Source organism: Haemaphysalis longicornis, unplaced genomic scaffold, assembly GCF_048455015.1.
Source record: "Haemaphysalis longicornis isolate Haplotype H1 unplaced genomic scaffold, Haemaphysalis longicornis Haplotype H1 scaffold_7, whole genome shotgun sequence".
Classification (NCBI taxonomy): domain Eukaryota; kingdom Metazoa; phylum Arthropoda; class Arachnida; order Ixodida; family Ixodidae; genus Haemaphysalis; species Haemaphysalis longicornis.
Genome location: NW_027526422.1, coordinates 114146343 through 114165673, shown reverse-complemented (window position 1 = coordinate 114165673; position 19331 = coordinate 114146343). Strand labels below are relative to the sequence as shown.

The 19331-nt window shown below is 44.6% G+C and overlaps 1 protein-coding gene across 6 annotated transcripts in view; it reads left to right on the top strand.

Annotated features, from left to right (window-relative positions):
• The window catches only part of LOC144146834 (monocarboxylate transporter 5-like), a 47663-nt gene extending 28724 nt beyond the window's left edge, over positions 1–18939 (top strand). For 5 of the 6 annotated variants that reach the window (XM_077678761.1, XM_077678763.1, XM_077678762.1 and 2 more), the window contains 5 exons: positions 3742–3931; positions 6493–6795; positions 8635–8778; positions 14996–16015; positions 17775–18939. In XM_077678761.1, the coding sequence (XP_077534887.1) occupies positions 3907–3931; positions 6493–6795; positions 8635–8778; positions 14996–16015; positions 17775–17893 (1611 nt within the window). In that variant the 5' untranslated portion in view covers positions 3742–3906 and the 3' untranslated portion in view covers positions 17894–18939. The remainder of the gene's footprint in view (positions 1–3741; positions 3932–6492; positions 6796–8634; positions 8779–14995; positions 16016–17774) is intronic. The other variant, XM_077678767.1, reaches the window with a different exon arrangement.
• The last annotated feature ends 392 nt before the right edge of the window (positions 18940–19331 follow it).

Here is a 19331-nt window from a genome sequence, read left to right as displayed (position 1 = left end):
GCCCTGGAATGTTTTAAAAGTTCGGTAGCGCTTTTAAACAGTGCTCGAGGGTTCTTTTTTTGTTTAAGCCACTTTGCCAGCCAGGGAGAGAGAGAAAAGAGTTTATTGAGCTAACAATGCTGGCGCCCTTAGGCGCCAGAGGGAGTGGGGCCCTCTTCATGGGCTCCATATGCTGTTCGGGCCTCCAGGCCCCTGACGATCAGTCGGGTCTGGTGTTCCAGGGCGGGGCTGAGCAGCAAAGTCTCCCATCGTTCAAGTGAAGCGTTGTTGGGGGGGGGGGGGGGAGTGGAGGGACGACGGCGTGGTAAAAGTTGCACACTCCAATTACGTGGCGGGCGTGCCGAGTCGTTTGTAGAAAGGGCATTCCTTGTCGTACCGCATGGGGTAAATTTGGTATTGAAGTACAGGGTGTGTAAAGGACCCGGGATGAATTCGCCGATGGATGCATTGTTCTTGTCGAGTAAGGGAGTGGTAAGGTGGGGGGAAACGTGCCCTACCCTCCCTGTAATGGCGGAGTATTTCGCGGTAGGTAGTGATGGGTTGTTGTGCCATTTCCTCAGTCCGGAGGGTAGCTTCGCGGGCCTGCTGATGGGCGAACTCATTGCCCTCGACTTTGGAGTGCGCTGGGACCCATATAAGCTCGGTTTTGGTATTTGGAGGGTCAGTCTTTCGGAGAATGCGGGTCGCTGTGATAGACACCCACCCTTTTCTGTAGTTCCTGTATGCTGTCTGGGAGTCCGTGATGATGATCTTGTAGCCGGGTTAAGTAAGAGATATCGCTATGGCTACTTCCTCGGCCTCTTCGGGGGAGGGTGTGACGAGGGCAGCGCAGCAGATGGGCTTCTCAATTGTCATGACGGCTATCGTTGCCGATGTAGAGCCCATGGGGAGGGAGGCGTCTGTGTAGAGGACTCGGTTGTTTTTGTCCAGGACTTAGGCAGGGCTTTCACTCTGGCCTTTCGGCGACCTTTGTTGCGATCGGAGTTCATGTTTTGGGGGATTGGTTTACTTTTGGTCCAGATAGTGGGTATGGGTCCTTTGTCTTGGTGGTAGGCGACCTGCTATCCTATTTTGGCTAGTACAGCTCGTCCCGCTGAGGTCTGGCTGAATCGGATTGGTTGGGTGGAGAGATGGGGCTCTGTTAGTTCGCGGACGGTGTTGTGCTTGGCCATGACCAGGAGGTTTTCGCTGGAGGAGTGGACGGCGATCCCCAGGGCCAGTTTGGTAGCTTTTCTTATTATTGCATCGAGTTGGTCGATATCTTTTTTGAGGAGTTGGAGGTATCGGACGGAAAATACTATTCGGGATATTACCAGCCGAAGTGCGTCTTCCTCCTTGAGTCCCCTTTGACGATTGGTTACTCGCCGAATCATGTGGATGATCTGCTCCGATGTCGTTTTGAGTTTGGCCCCCGCGGCCTTACCGTTTTCTTGAATGGTAAGCCTAGGATCCGCACTTAATTTGTAGGTTTCATGTCTGTGCCGTAGACGGTGAGGGTTATCGAAGGCCTTTCGCTCTTTTTTCTGCTTGGTGTCATAACGAGTTCAGATTTTTGGGGAGAGCAGCTGAGGCCACATGATTGTGCGTATTCTTTGACCATGTTGGCTGCGTGTTGGAGGGCCTCTTCCATCCATCCGTCCGATCCCACCTTGGAGGTCCATATGGTGACGCCATCTGCGTAGAGAGTGTGGTCTATTCCTTCTATAGTGTGGAGGATGGCCGGAAGTGGGAGGAGGGCCAGGTTAAAGAGCATGGGCGAAAGAACGGAACCTTGTAGTGCTCCTGTCGCCCAGCTTGATCGGCTGCGACATTTCCTCTCCGATCTTGATGACTGCTGTGTGGTTCTCAGCTGTCGTCGCGATGCCTGTGCTCACGCGCGCTCGGCATTTTCTCACTCCGACAGGTTTTTGCAGTTGAATTTTGTTATAGCCACTCCGCGTGCCCGGAATGCTCGGTGATCGCCGCGATGCACGCGCTCACGAATGCTTGGCATTTTCTTCGTAATTAGTGGCTAGTAACCACAGCTTCGCTGATAAAACTGGCCGCAGGTGTAAGGAGTAAATAAAATAGACGTGTGATTCTATGGGATCCGAACCAGGGTTTCCACAGTGGCAGCAAATTTGGTTTTGCTTCCTTGCATAGACTGACTGACTGACTGACTGACTGACTGACTGACTGACTGACTGACTGACTGACTGACTTACTGACTGACTGACTGACTGACTGACTGACTGACTGACTGAACAGACATTATTGAGAAAAACGAAGAGGAGGGAAGAGGGTGGAATATACAATGCTGTGGGATTTATTGGTCGAAGCCTAGGTCCACGGTGCCCTGTAAACTGCTCCTTTCTTTGCTCTCTCCAGCAGGTTGAGGTGGCCCTGTAGAGATGTAGGCGCCACTGTGGCCACCCATGTATCCAGTGTGGTAGGCTGCGTTGTGGTGTTGCCAGTGCCGCTTCCCCATACGATTGAGCGGGACCATGGGGCGTGCGACACCGTTGCTCTCTCGCCGCACATCTTTCAGTATTCGTCAAGGTCCGGATGTTAATGTCGCAGCATCTTGGAGCATCTAAATTTCTGTATGCTGGTTTCCGCAGGATTTGCGCTTCCAATAGCGTGAGGCCTTTATGTGCAGGTTGAATAGAAAGTACCCCACGTTAGAACTACGCGAAGTAACACAAAGCTAGAACTAAAACTGATATCGCTGTTGTTTCTTCCTTCATGGCATATAATCCCCTGAGGAATTGACCAGCAACGACTAATATTAGGGGTAAAGCTCACTGTACTTAAAATTAAAAAAAAAACACTTATCTTGGACGTAAAGCTTGTAGGATACTGCCAGCCGCGTGATATATGAGCGTGATTGCACGTGACCAGGACAGCCGCTGCAGTGCAGTAGTAAAGAAGCCTGTTAAGGTATTACTCACCAAAACGTATAGAAATGAAAGCGAACAGGCGGAAGTACTCCGTGAAAGTACATTAGGTGATGAGAATCACAGGACTTCCGCCTTGAGATCGCGAAACCAGTCTGAAGTGCCCTGAGAAATTGTTTTGTGTCCCCAAGGCTTCCGCCCCATCTTTTGGCACCTCTTGCCTCTTTAGTCGTTGACGCAGCTCGAGTGTTTTTGTGTTTTATTTAATCTCGCCTGTTTTCAGCGCTACTAATAACGCGTTTTGAGGAGGTGAACTTCGTGACCACTCTCACCACACGTTTTCAAGTAAAAGTCACTTGTGATGAATTCGAAAGCTCGTGTAACGTCTTCAAAAGATTGGCGGTTTAGTGTGACGCCATAAAGCCGCTCAGAACTAGTTTTACTCACTTTGTTGGCGCGTTCCAGCACGGAGGCCACAAACCTTCTAATTTTTTGCTCACGCACTCCTACACTGCCGGCATTAATATCTTTCCCTCGCTTGCACCAATAACCTATACAACGCACCCCGTCCTTTTTTTGCATTGGTGAAAAACTAACGGACAGAATGGTTCCCTTATTCTCCAACCCTCGTCATATCCATAAAATGGTAAGTGCACGGACAATATTTTAGGATCGGGGTGCAAATACTCGACGCCTCAATCTACACGAATGAGGTCCCTCCGTATAGCGCTACCTGTGGGGTAACACGAACAAATCTAACCCGTGGCTTAGACGAGTCTGAGAGGATTTGCTGTGTGTCATGTGTGCGCGTGCGTTCAATTGTACAGTACATACGAGAACGAAACGTTTTTTTATCTATGAACAGTGAGAGAGCGAGCGACGAGCCGGCAGTTGCACATCCCAAGCTTATGACTACAAACTGCTCGGCTGGCTGACGATGTTACGAGAGGCAATAACCTTGGCAACGACATCAAGCTTGGGCCTGAGCCTCTTTTAGCACGGCTCACGTGCTTTCATAACAACAGTTGCAATGTCGACCGGGAGCAGCCACTCAGGTACCAGTGGAACTTCATGCCTTGTTTACTGTGCAGTTATTTACTAGTTCACTATGCCGGATCTATTTTGCTGACCACATTTAGGGCGAATGTGTTGGGTCCGATTTCCAGAGATATCCATGATTGCGCTTCAAAAATTCCCGCGCAGAAGTTATAACCTCGTTGACTTAGATTGTTTTCTTTACAATCAGCAGCATTTCTGTTTGCTGTTTAATCCCAACATTTATATAAGTTTTTTCTGTTTTATCACAAGAAAACGGCGTCTGTTCTGTCAGAAGGAGCAACAGGAGCAGATTACCTCACATTAATTGTAATAGCCCCTGCGTTGTCAGATAGATGACGAATGAAAACTCTCTTAGTGAACAGTAATGGTCAGCACGATTTACGATTTAGCGACACAACGATTATCAATCAAAGATTACCCTCAGCACTTTAATTCAGCGCCGCAATAGGTGCACACGTAATAGCTGGTAAAAAGAGGCCCTAAGGCAACACACAGATACATACTGCCCGAGTTATCTGCGGCCCATTTTCGAAAGAGTGTGTTAAATTGTCTAATATTTTGGGCTTGAAAGTAAAAAATAAAAACACTTAAGGCACATAAAATTGGTGTATTATGCTTATCCGATCTTAAGGGGACTTCACTTTTCTTTCAAAAATGTGGCGCAGGCATGCTGCACATTTCCATGTTTTTTTTTCAAACGTCTTGAAAAACGTCTTTAAACTCTCGCAGCCAGTGAACAACCAGTGTGCACAATTGTAACAGGTTTTTGTGTATACAATATCCAGTGAACGTGTGTTATATTTTGCGATAATATAGGCCATCTGCGTGAGAACTTAAAATAAGCATTTTATGCGTTTGGTTGATTGCCCTGATATTGTGGGCTTGTGTAGGCTTCCATTTATGGGTGCTTCCAAAATGCAAGCAGTGGCGCAAAATTATTTTTGTTTTCTTTAGGAAATAATCGAAATAATATTGACAATATAAAGTTAGCCGTGTTTTTTTGTGAAATAAAAAAGGCATAGGTCAAAGTTTTTTTTATATTTTTCACAACGGTGTTGTGTGGCGCAAGTGTTTTTTAATGTTTTGCGCTGTTATTACGCCAGTGGAATTAAGGACCTAAATCTTTCCTAAATACACCGGCCGCGTTTTTATTGTTCTGCTTCGGTGCACGCTAGCTCAAAGAATATTCACTATGTTTCTAGCATGAATGTAGCGTGTATGATGGCAAATTTGTATTGCAATGTGACAGACTGTGACTCATTTCTTGTTCAAATATTGATGTAATGGTACTACAAAACTGCTTCACAACACGTTATTTAACTAGCACATGCGACGATTGTACCACCGTGGTGGCACTGGCTAGTTATTTAAATTGTAATTAACAATACAAAAACAAGTGAAGAAGCTGTACTTTATTATCGCAACAGTTTTTCTATAATAAAAAATGAGAATCAACCAAGATGTTACCAACACGGAAATGTGTCTACATGTAAATAGGCGAGTTTCGTCTACATGATTTCGCAGCACCGCTTTTCAGAGAACAGGTGACAGTACTGTGTTCCAGCTGTCTCAATAGGTCATCCCATCTGTCGCGATTCCGGTGAATATTTTGTGCTGCCGCGTAACATTTTAACACACCGAATTGACCACATTGCCGCGCCATAGACGGGGCCCGCGCCGCAATCTGGGGTGCAGTGGCATGTAGTAGTAGAAAGAAGGGAACTGGTGCAGGCAGTACAGTGATCACCCGTACTCCAGGACGAAAGAAACTAGTACGGCGCGTATTTTTGTAACCATAACGGACAGACGACTACACGATTTCGCAACCCACAAGCAACTGATGGAATTGCTGAAATGTTTCAAGGGAACTTGTCTCCACCGTTTAATGGCAGCTTTTAATACGGCAATGCGACTACAGCTTCCCTTTATCGCTCTTTACTTAATATTTATGGCCAGTCATCACTCCTTGTGAACGCAAAGTCAAACTGGTCAAAACACCATTAGATACGAAGATTCTTTTAAGATATACATACGGACATCTAGAAATCTAAATTCAGGTGTGGGGGAATTATCTCTGTGATCAGTGGGTGTGTCACTCGTAGGGTCGTTCCGGTTGTCAATTAACAAAGAATTCGTGACCATGCCGCCGTCTGTGGCAGGGCTTTATGAGGTTGCGCAGAAGACAGGGGCGCTCGTGGCAATTACTAAAGAAGCCCCCGGAAAGATATAGACTGGTAGTTCTACATAGCATGGACTGGGTCCCCTGTATATTGGCGTAGTATTTCTTCCCAGTTGTCCTCCCGAAACAAAAAATCTGAGTGATAGCTTCTAGTCCAGTGTCAACAGTTCGGTCGGATGCTTTATGAATAGTAGACTGTAGTGTTGTGATTTGGCCAGACTTTGGCGCCAGTTTCTGGGGCGCAATTTGTGTGAAGATGATGGTAATGTTGGTCTCATTAGGGGCAAACGCCGGTTTTTACGACGAAATCAATAGCTATGACAACTGTGTCCATGATTCCTTTTGGCCAGCGTATACCCTGTTGTCTCTTTTTACAAGGGCCGCTGTTCGGCATTGAAGAGCCTTCGCCGAAACCACAGCCTCGCAGCACTTCGTCCAATGATGCAATTCCATATGCCGATGTTAAGTCTGGCTTCTCCTCTGGTCGCACTTCGCCCGACGCAATTGCTGTGGACAAAGAGTGGATTCTCGCGGTCGCCTTGAGTGCTGCAGTGCTGTTCACACAAAGCCTGCTCGTCACGTCAGGTGTTCTCTATGTCCACTTCATAAAAGAGTTCGGCGCAAGCCGTGCCGAAGCCTTCTGGCCTGCAAATCTGAAGATAATGGTGTTTTCATGCGCAGGTACAGATTCATGCTATTTTTCAAAACCTTGGCTTGCGGATGTGCCTGTATATACGGAAGGAATATGAATGTAATAATTTCCTGTTTCTCGTAGTACAAGTCATCACAAAACTAAATGGGCCACTCACCCGTATTTTACAGTTTCAGCATAGAGGGCTTCGGCCATGCACCACTCTACACCACGCGCAGTAACAGTTCAAACAACACGCAACGAAAATAGAGGAAGGCGCGAACACAGCGATGTGTCCTCTTCTATTTTTCAACGTGCTCTCTGCGCGGTTACTAGGCATAATGTATAAACTCACCAAATCGTCCATTTTAGCCACTCTACACAACGTGGTTAGGCCTATTGCAATGAAAAATATTTTATGATTTACAGAGAAGAGCCAAGGCAGATGCGAATCGTTTTATTCTTGTATGCAAATATGCAATAACAGGTTGTCAGAGCGTCAATTAATACCACCGTCATAACTTAGGGTGCTATAGTACCACGCGCTTATAACTCCTATTTGGGGAATTCCTTTTAAATTGTAGGCGATATGCGCAGAGTCAGAAGAATAAGGTTGGTGAGGCAAACGGCAGTGTTGCTGTTACTGTCACTCTTAGCAGCAGCTTTAAAAGACGCCGTTTTAAAAGACAGTTAAAGTCTAGTTTGTTATAAACTAATCCTTACCACTGAAATACTAGGGCCAATAAACTAGGACAAGGAAAAAAAGGCGTGGAGCTCGAGCTCTCACTAACAACGGCCTCCTATTAAATCTTTACGTACAAGGGTAAAATATGCGGAAGCATTCATGCTCGAACAAACAAAAAATTAATAGGTGAGACAAATAACAAGACCATGAAGCAATACGTCGATGGCTGCACACCTGTTCTGTACTTTATAAAAGTGAGAGCTGCAGCTCACACGCCGCGTAAGGTACGCCCCTTACCGAATAGAATTTTGCTGAACTTATACCACCTCAACTTCCACAGCTCTCATGTACAGGGCACTTACAAACGCTTAGTTCTATTTAAAAAACTGCCTTTGTCAAAAACGCATATACCCTGAATGGAGACGTTGTATAGATATTACTTTGGAACCCTCGTAGTGTTTGTAATAGTGTTTCCTCAAGTAGGCGTCCTCCTGTGTGCATAATGGCAATGTTACGGAACAGTACTAGTAATTCATGAAGCGGCCGCCAGTGTGCAATAATGGAGAGCAGTAATGCCTACAACGATTTCTCAACTCTTTAGAATGCCCTTTATTTTAAACTATATTTGAGGCAGCTGCAACGTTTTCTTTCTTGTCGGTTACAACACGTGCACGATAAATCACAGAAGCGCTTGTGGTAGGAAAAAAAATAACTGCAAATTTACCACCACGACGTTTGCCGAAGTACACAACTTACCTGTCTGAGTAAATAAACATCATTCATACTTGTAGTAAGCTTGAGAGGAATGTATTGGTGGCGATATTTTTTCAAAGTGAAACTCTTCAAGAAAAGTATGCAAACGAAGTCACACGTTTCTGTAAAAAATACCTTTCTCGCTACTCTTACGGCCCTTCCGCGCAAAATATCAGATTATCTGAAGACAACGAGCCTTTTAAGTTGGTTACAAACCTGCGATGCTTGATCTAGATTGAGTTTTTTTTTTTGTTTCAGGCACCCGCAACCATACACTGCAGTTGCGTAGAGTACCAAGCAGATGCTTTGAGTTTAGGGTAAAATTATGTAAATGCTAATGGGCAGGTGCAAAGTCATCAAAAAAACAAAGGAATCCATGAAGTTTAAAATCGGTATGTAGCTGTTAACGAAACTATTGGATCAGTGATCCTGCAACTTTGTATATTTCTAGGTCTTCTGGTGTCCCTACTGCAAAAATATCTGAGCATGTTTCAGATTGTGTTCTTGGGGAGTGTTCTCGTTTGGATCAACCCCATGATATGCGCATTTGCACCGAACATGATTTTCATCACCGTCTTTTTGGGCGGCTTTCAAGGTAAGCTTCGTGCATTCAACTGTATTTTGATGTACAGGCCTAGTCAGAAGCTAGTGTTGTATACTTTCATTTTTATTGCTCAGAATTTTAGTCAGCGGAACAAAAATCAGAGGGAAGTAACACAGTTTTTTTGGCGCGAGTAATATTAAGGATAATTTTTAAAGTACCGGAATGAAAAACATAAACTTTATTTCGTTTGTATTGATTACAAATAAAAAACTGGTTTAGGTTGCACCGTTACTAAAGGGAGGAGAAACCACATGTATATAAACCCAACAAGGAATACGGCATTCGTCGTGGTTTTTACACCCGCAATGTGTTAAGCCGCGTGGTATTTTTCTTACGTATCTGCCTATTACACATAAAGTACCTTCAGCCATCGATTGAACTTTTCTCCACACGTTTTTCTGTGTTTGAAAAAACTGAAAATAATAGCCCCCCTTCTAAGTACGAATCGAACCAAAGCCCTCCTATATTCAAGAAGGGGGCTATTCCACTCCTTCATTGTTATTTTTCTGCACACTTTTAAACGTATCTGCGCGGCTTTTAAAGCCGTGAAATGAGTAGCTACAAAACCCAGCAAGATAAAGCAATATTTATTCACGATATTTGGAATTTGCCTCAATGTTTGCTAGCAGCAGTAAACAGACCGGTTGTTGCGTTGTTACTTATTTGAAGATATAACCTTCCCAAAAAACTAACGTAGAATTTATTGGTGTGGTTACTTACTGCTGTACATGCGGTGGAGAAAATATTAGCAGTACTAACAAACATCGCATCCTTCGGACTATTTTTTCTAAAACCGGTTGAAATAACTTACGTAGCTGATACAATATCTCGCCATTTGGTTCGCATTATCAGACATATGTTAAAACAAGCATATTTTTTGACCATCTTAAAAAAAAGTGTGCTCCGTTCACAAAGTAGGAAGAAACAATAACATAAAACTTAAAGCCATTCCCCTCAATGTGAAAGCTGGGGAAAATGCAGAGCACTGATTAGCCATAATGGGCTGTACCGCCGCTATCAGATCACTGCTACAACACAACGAAAATCAAATTTTCCGCCTTCACAGTGCTGCCGCGCCCCCTGCCTGAAACTGCTCAAGCGGGAGTTCTGTGCTTTTTGTGATTGCTTTTCCTCCCGCACGTGCCGGCGTTGCACTGCCACTTTTTTCGCTTACTCTCGTAAAAACCAACGCAACGAGTATTCATAACTAAATGAATTGAGGCGCTGCCGGTTAAAAGATATATTTTGCCTCAAATGTACCTACAAATTTCTTTGCTCGAAACAACGGGGAGTTCATACAAGCGCCACCGGTTCACGAGTTTCGAACGCTTATGACTTTATAAAGCGCTTTGCTTTCGAAGCCTTTTGGTTACACCGCTACAACAGCGGCTACGATGGTGCGCCGGATCCACTTGGTTCCAGCGAGCGAGCTACGACGACAATGCCCTAAAGTGCTCGCACATCAAACGTTTTAGACCAATATCTCTTTTACTTGTGTTGTCTAAACTTGTTCAGCATGTTATAAATGTTATACTCGCTTAGTTCGAGGAGATATTTAAAGCTTTGGTGAGGCACAGTACTGTTTCTGAAAAATAGGGCTTGTATTTGTCATGGATAATAGCGTATTGCAGAGAACACATGAAAAAACGAATATTCAAGACAACCTATAATGCATTTGGTCTCTTTCTGGCCCTGAGCAGAGCATTTGAATCAGTGAATCATGAAATCGCGGTGAAAAAATGACCGGCTATTTGCTCCCCTCGGTGCAAATGTCGACGAAAGACGTCGACATATATATATATATATATATATATATATATATATATATATATATATATATATATATATATATATATATATATATATATATATATATATACATATATCTATATATATATATATATATATATATATATATATATATATATATATTCAGAGTGGCGCTGGCTACCACCCCCAAGCACAGGAAAAAATTACATTGACATAAATACCCCACAAAGCGGGGGTGGGGGGGGAATTTCCCAGCCGGTACCTTAGTGTTTATCGCAACAGACCGGTATTCTGGAGGTCGTGGGTTGGGATCCCACCTGGCGGGCATTTTTTCTCCGCTTTCTTTCTTTCTTTCCAAATTCTTTATCTGTTTCAATGACCTACCACAACCTCCCCTTTGCTTTCCGAGGTTTTCTTGGCTGCAAACCCTTGTTTATGTGCTGTTTCTACGAGCCCCTCATTTCCTATTCTGATTCGCTACATGCATAGCGAGGGCCCCTGTTCTGGCAGTCTTGGTCCCATAGGACGCTTAAGACGGTTCAACGCTGGTTGACCACTCTCGACATGTCGTAGACACTCGAGTCACGGTGCGGGGATTAAAAAAAATCACGCCATATTCACGGAATGAATGATGATAAGTGGGGCGAAGCTCGAGAGGGGGAGATCATCAGTAACCGTAACTCTCCCGTGAAAGTTCGCCCATTACATCATTAAGAAAGACGTAAGACTGTGTGCGTACATTGTACAAATCAACTTTTATTTTGTTCTTTTATTTTGTTCTTGTTCGTTTGTTGTTGTTGTTGTAGGGTTCGTGAGGCTGCAAGCAAGCGCGCGTATCGGCAGGCAAACCCCGATGCAGTGAGAGCTCGCGAGGCGGCTGCAAAAGGCATCAAGCGAGCTCAGCCCGAAACTGCCGATGCGCGGTTTAAGCGCGACGTTCTAGACGAGATGCTTCGACCTCTCTTTCGAGCACGGCGGGATCCTGTCGGCGAGCGCGCGCCTAGCCGCCCTGCGCGCCCTCTGCTCCACAGCCTTGTCAACAACCACCTCCTGAATCCGGTGACTCGTTGCGAAAGAGGAAGCGCTTCAACAGCGATTGCCTTTTATAGTGTCAGTCACGTGCGAGTGACGTCATCATGACGTCACTCACACCAGCGCCACCTGCGAGTGAGTCATCGAACTAGGCGGTCACGTAGCGCCACCTGCGAGTAAGTCATCGAACTAGGCGGTCACGTACCACGAGACACAAGGGATGGACAGACCCACGGCTTTAGGAGCTTCGCCCCTAAAAGAAGGTCCCCTTCACCCCGAGAAGTCAGAGTGGCGCTGGCTACCACCCCCAAGCACAGGAAAAAATTACATTGACATAAATACCCTAGAAAGCGGTGGGGCGTGGGGGGGGGGGAATTGCCCTGCCGGTAGCGTAGTGGTTATTGCACCGGACCGGTATTCTGGAGGTCGTGGTTTCGGATCCCACCTGGCGGGCATTTTTTTTCACTTTCTTTCTTTCTTTCCAAATTCTTTATCTGTTTCAATGACCTACCACAACCTCCCCTTTGCTTTCCGAGGTTTTCTTGGCTGCCAACCCTTATTTCTGTGTTATTTCTACGAGCCCCTCATTTCCTATTCTGATTCGCTACATGCATAGCGAGGGCCTCGGTTCTGGCACTCTTGGTGCCCTCGGAAGCTTAAGAGGGTTTAACGCTGGTTGTCCACTCTCGACATGTCGTAGACACTCGAGTCGCGGGGCAGGGAATAAAAATAACGTCCCCTTCACCCCGAGAAGTCAGAGTGGCGCTGGCTACCACTCCCAAGCAGCGGAAAAAATTACATTGACATAAATACCCCAGAAAGCGGGGGGGAAAATCGCCCCGCCGGTACCTTAGTGGTTATCGCACCAGACCGGTATTCTGGAGGTCGTGGGTTGGGATCCCACCTGGCGGGCATTTTTTCTCCGCTTTCTTTCTTTCTTTCCAAATTCTTTATCTGTTTGAATGACCTACCACAACCTCCCCTTTGCTTTCCGAGGTTTTCTTGGCTGCCAACCCTTATTTCTGTGTTATTTCTACGAGCCCCTCATTTCCTATTCTGCTTCGCTACATGCGTAGCGAGGGCCTCTGTTCTGGCAGTCTTGGTGCCATAGGAAGCTTAAGAAAGTTCAACGCAGGTTGACCACTCTCGACATGTCGTAGACACTCGAGTCACGGCGTGGGGATTAAAAAGAAGGTCCCCTTCACCCCGAGAAGTCAGAGTGGCGCGAGTGGCGCTGGATACATCCCCCAAGCACGGGAAAAAATTACATTGACATAAATAGCCCAGAAAGCTGAGGGGGGGGGGGGGGAATCGCCCCGCCGGTAGCGTAGTGGTTATCGCACCAGACCGGTATTCTGGAGGTCGTGGGTTGGGATCCCACCTGGCGGGAACTTTTTCTCAGCTTTCTTTCTTTCTTTCCAAATTCTTTATCTGCTTCAATGATCTACCACAACCTCCCCTTTGCTTTCCGAGGTTTTCTTGGCTGCCAACCCTTATTTCTGTGTTATGTCTACGAGCCCCTCATTTCCTATTCTGATTCGCTGTATCCCTTGTTCAGTGTTTTCCAAGTGTCTGCAAGATATTTATTCTGCAGCCGTATAGGTGGGCTTATGACGAAGTGTTCATTCCCGCCCTTGCCCCTACTTTCACGTTCTGAGTACATCTGTTCATGTGTGTAGGTACGACCTACGCATTGTAAAATTGCCATAATTTGAGTTCAATTAAGTTCATTCCAGAGCGCAGTGCACTGCCCGGAATTCGCCTTGAAGCAACAGCCTTTGTCAAGCCGTGGCATTTGGCTCTGCCTTCACTTTGCACTAAATGAAAAACATTCCGTAAACTTAAAACTTGAAAGTAAATGTTTCCGTAACCTAAAAAGCAGCGTACAATTTCTAAAACAAGAGACAAATAAAATGTAAAGAATACGCGCCGCCGAAAAATGCAAAAAGAAACAATCACGCGAGTCACGTAAGCTTCTAGTGGTTTGCAGTTTCATTCAAAGTTCTATTCAGTTCGCCTTTCTGTCGCGGTGCGTTCGTGTGGTTAGGGCACGCATTTGCAACTGTTTTAAGGGCAGTTAGTTGAAGATATCTGCCTGCGTTTTCATCACATTTAGGTCGAAAAAACTGTGGACCCTGTTTAATCCGAAAAGAAACTACAAAAGACTGGTGTGTCGAGTCCATGAGGAAGCCTGGAGAGGCATCGCTCACTGGTTACTTTCGCGTATTGCCGATAAATTTTAATGTTCACTTCTTTCCAAATTATTTTATGCCGACTAATGAAAGTGAAACCTTGTGATGGTATTAAATTGAGCGCCAAAATGGGGTACAACCGTGCTTCCTTAAGTTGCCTAAAAATATCACAGTGACCCTAATGTATGGCAATTGCACTTATGAGTTATTTGATGGTTCACCCTCTTCGTACATTCAGCTGTGGCGATGTAATTCGGGACCCGCCGCCTGTGTTCCGGGTTACAAGAAAAGTGATCGACAATAAGAAATTAGGCTCTAAATTGGCAAGAAATTAACTTCTTCACCTTCCGTTTCAGTTTAACGGGATTGATCTCTTGTGCTACTCGTCATCAGTCGAGAGTTTATGTGTTTTGAAATTTGATATTCTGTAATTTTTGGGAAGTCACTGTTTATTTGCGACGTTTTTTCACTGCAAGAATCTTTATTGTTTTCAGTAATGAGAATGTTTGTTATGCTTGAGGAACAAGTATCCTAAAGAAATCTCTGAAAATAGAAAAATGGCACATATAACATTCACCCCTAGCCGCAATGCAATTTTTCCGAAGGAAGAAACACTTATGTCTTCATGGGTTCATTTGACAGCCTATCTGGGGTCCCATAAATGTGACTACAAGCATAGAAATACCAGGTTATAAACGTAATTCTCTCGCACGCCTGTGTATTGATATGCTGTAGCATGTAAGGTCTTTATCTTATGAAGCAAAGAAGCCACATTGTTGCCAAACCTCGGGATTGGATATGTTCTCAATGTCGCATGTGCTGCCATGAAAGTTACACAGGCGGTAAGATAAATATAAACAGAACGGATAAACATTACGACTTCCTTAAACCTTAGAGACGCAATAGCCTTTCTACGTGATAACTAAAGTAGGCACTGAAACCCGTTATCTGTCCTGTTACGATGGCGATATCTTCATCATTGTTTACGGCAACGCTGATTACTCTGCTGTATAATGATTATGTATGCCACATCTTCAAACATTGCAGAGACTTCCAACTATTCATAAGTGGCGGAAGGATTAAGGGATGCTATTAAGGGATGCTCAGAGCTTTTGTGCTGCGCACTGCAATAACCCACAATTATAAAAAAGATATAATACATATATTTGCATCATTCTTGTTAAGTTTGTCCTCCTGCCTTGGTTTATTTACAGGCGTCGGCATGGGCTTCGTAGAATGCATTGTTTCCGTCGCTATCAGCACGTGCTTCCAGAAGCGCCGAGGTATTGCGATGGGAATCAAAGACGTTGGATGCACACTGTCTGCACTCGTCTTCCCCAAAATTCTTTCCCTGCTGACGGCTGAGTACACTCTTCGAGGAGCACTCGGCATATGTGGAGCCCTCTGCATGAACGTCACAGCCTTGGTCCTTATACTGCGTAGGAATCCTTTCACCATTAGACATCGGGACTCTTCAAGAAAGGCCCCCGCGGAGAAGCCGTCACCCCAAACAGAAGAGTTATTAAATTCAAGTGCAGAAAAATGCACCCAGTCCGAACGCGCTGAAATTGTTACAAAAAACTCATCGGGGAACGAACTGCAAAACACAGTTTTCTTCAGCTGTGGAGGAAATGATTCGGCGCCGACTGTGCAGACGTTGAAAGTGGGCAACCAGGCAAGCCAATCCGGCAAAGAAGCTGTCTTCGTCCTTGAACATGACGGTAGCTCCAAATGCGACTTGCAAACCATTCATAAAGAAAACGGGTCAAAACTCCAGAAACGGTGGTGGCGTCCCAGGTTTTACGCGGTAGTATTTCAGTTCGTGATAATCCAATACGTAGCCGTAGTAATGCGGTCTGTGAACGTGGACTACGCCTTGGACAAAGGTTCTGAGCTGTCGCAAGCAGAGTTAACCGTCACCTACTGCGCCGCAACAGACATCGCAGGGCGAACTGCCGTTATGATGCTGGCAGACTGTGCTGGCCTCAGCCGGACTTTTGTAGCGTGTGTCGCCATGTTCTGCTACTCGGCTTTGACTATCGCACTTCGGTACGCAACTGGGTTCGGCTCTTTCTTAGCCTTGTACATGTGCTTATCCATGACACACGCAAGTCTCATGACTCTGATGCTGGTGCTCGTTGCCGATCACTTCGGATCTAATCGGATTGCCTTTGTGTGGGGCGTGAGTGGCCTCCTCAGCACTCCACTACTTCTAGCTACGCCTTCAATAACAGGCAAGTATGAAACGATGTTAAATAGACGTGTAAAATAAGTGGTATTTATGCTTCTTCGCCAGAAAATGTTGATAAAAAGTTGAAGTGCCCACTTCACCTAAAGTCATTCCTGCATACCAAATAGCCTTCAACGGTGATCTGCGCTACTTTGCAGTGAACGAATACCTCTTTGCGCAGCTCTCAGGAGCCTCTCCCAATATTTAATTTCTGTGCTTGCAACGGTCCTTGCTCGGGCCGACTGTGCAGGTTCAGGTGAAAAAACTGTTAACAGTTAGGAGGCACCCAAAACAGAAAGCGATTGGCTAAACTGCAAACAGGACGTAGGGACGCGTTATAAAGAGTATGAGTATATCCTAACGTTCTACATCATGACTGCCCATGATTGGCCTTTTTGCAACACCTTGTAAAAGTGTTCTTTACGCGCAAGCAAGCAAGAAGGAAGTAGCAAACCATCTATTCTACGTAATTAAGTTTCTTGCTTGGCAAGATAGCCTGTCCTACAGACTAGACACAACGCGGGAAGGAATGCGTACAAAAAAATCGACGTTTCAGTGGTTGACTTGCTGGTGAAAATTCTTTGTTAACCATCCACCGTATACAGCTGCACTTAAAAAACAGCAGAAAATACAATGCGCACCTAGATGCGACCCACCGAAGTTCACAATTATTGCAGTGTCTGAGATACTGATGCTGATGTTCATTCTGAATAATAAGAATGGTGAAGACACGCCCCAAGTGCGCAGGTGGCGCGCGGCGGCTCACTCGTTTTGCAGACACTATGAGTACGTGATAAACGTTTTTGAGAATGCACCTAAACTATAACAGAGTAATTTTAGGCTCTTCGCCGGTGTCACTTATGGTTCAATTTCAGTTACTTCTTTTACCTTGCATTTATCAGAACTGTGGTTTTAACGAGCAAGAATTGAAATGGACAGGCATAAAGCCACCCTTTGCTTCCTGGGGATGTCACTCCTTAACTAAACTGTCTTTACAGATCCTACCAATTGCTTATTCCAAGCAAGTGGTATAATATGCTTTGAGTACACTATGAGTTGTCTAGTGCATATACGTCAGTTAAACTTCACTTGATTGAAAGTAATTGTTGACGCAGCTCGATAATATTTAAACGAGTGAATATATAACTGCCGTGTCATCTATGGCAAGTGCTGGAGGTTTAAATCTTGGGTTTGATAGTTGCCGGCTATTAGAAAACAGCGACAGGCAAACCCTGCGTGAAATAATTACAGCGGCTGAAACCGCAATTTCGTTTTATGTGTGCAAGAAAGCATGCAATACGTTTTCTCTAAAAAAGCTGAATTGCGACCTATTATATCCGTTATGCGGTACTTTCAAAATGTTATGTGACAACTTCGAAGAAGCATCGTTAACTGAGATAACTTTATACAAGTCGTTGCGTTTTGTCCTGAACGTATCACGGCCTTGCTTGCTAGAATCAATAGAAAAGCCTTTTACTGGTGCCTAACTTGTAATATTGGCACAGTTACTTTGTTTTTATGCTGTTTATAAAGAACAAATATAAGTAATGTAAACATCCACACATAGGAGCAAACAGAAATGTTTATGGAATATTTCGGGTTGTCTTTGCTTTGTTGCTGCTCGAGTAGTACAAAACTGTGGGCATTTGAAAAATGTAAGTTTCAAAGGCACCCTGAGGTTTACCTGCTTTATTAGCACCTATACCGCCAGATAAAGCTGAGATGACTTTATGCTCCATCTAAAAAACTACAATCTGTTTCAGGCTTTTTCAGGGACACCTTGGGTTCATACGACCACCTAATGCTTTTCGCCGGAGGATTGACAGGATGCGCCGGGCTATCTGCACTATGGCTCTGGATGAGCGGAAGAAAGAAGGCGTAGAATTTTTCAGTCGGACCCCGGTATTAGGGAGGCGAGATTGAACTTTTCGTCGCCTTCAAAGGCGCATAAAGGCGGCCATGTAAACAGTGAACAGAACAGTGAACAAAGTGAATAGAACGGCATCATTTTAAATGAAAAAAAACAACACCATGCGTCATGTTTTGTGCGCCGTGAACCACAATCTGTGCTCCGGAAACAGTTGTTCTTGGCCCGTATGCTGTGTGAATGGAAAAATCCGTGAAAACGCTCGATGTTATTTTTCTCAGCACGTGTCATGGAACGACCATGTCAAAAAACTACAGTCAAAACTAAGCCGAACGGTTGGCATCTAAATTGGAATCGCCATTTTTTCCGAATCACAATTAAAAAGCAACTAAACTATGCCCTGTTCAACTCTAGCTTGAGTTATTGCGTGCTAGTGGGGGGAAACACTGGTGAAATAAATATACACAAGATGACTGCATTACAAAAATGACCGCTGCGAATCAGTGAAAATGTACATTATCTAGAACACACCTCTCCGATCTTTAAAAAACATCGCATTATAAAAGTGAAGGTTATGTATAATCACAGATTGATATGCAATTACGAAAGCGCCGCGAAAGAAAAATTACATTTCTTTTTAGCCTAGCTCACTTAAAGCAAACCACACACACAGACCCGTTCCGCCAACCGTCACCTTGGGAAGTTTCATTTTCCCGCACAAATTATGGGAAAGAAATATTAGAGCACCCTTTGCCCACACTACTACAATATTTTTCACTCAAAAGAAGTCGACATTATAAAACTGAGCCGAAAGAAAACTGTCAAAATGTTTGTGTCGAAAAAGTGCTTGTGACTATCTTTTTGTTTTTAGTGTTTCATTTCAATGCCATATCATAATGCTTAGTATGTTTTTAAACATATGTTTTAATGTTTTAATGTATGTTTGCTTCTGTGACTACATTGCGACCACTGCCGATGGGTTTCCCGAGCCCCGTCAAGCTGCAAATGAGCAGCTTTTTTTCAGGACCCCTTTTTTTTGCTGTACTTTTTGGAGCGAAAAATAAAACTGATTGATTGATTGATTGATTGATTGATTGATTGATTGATTGATTGATTGATTGATTGATTGATTGATTGATTGATTGATTGATTGATTGATTGAAATATGTGTAGGGTTGTTCGTTTTTGTGTAAACACCGATATTCACGATTCTAACACCCCGAACATGTTTTATGAGATGGGGGTTAAACCCGATTTCAGTACCAATGGACCTTTCTAAAGGAGCGGTCGGCACAATTGTGGTCTGACGTTCCGCCGTTCTTACCAATACCTGCTGGAAGCAAACCCCACACATACAGCTCACGAACAAATTGAGTGTTGGAATCACTCTATCAGCCATAACCTCAGGCTTTCAAATGCTACTCTGACGTTGCTGTGCCTATCTGGTGGAAGC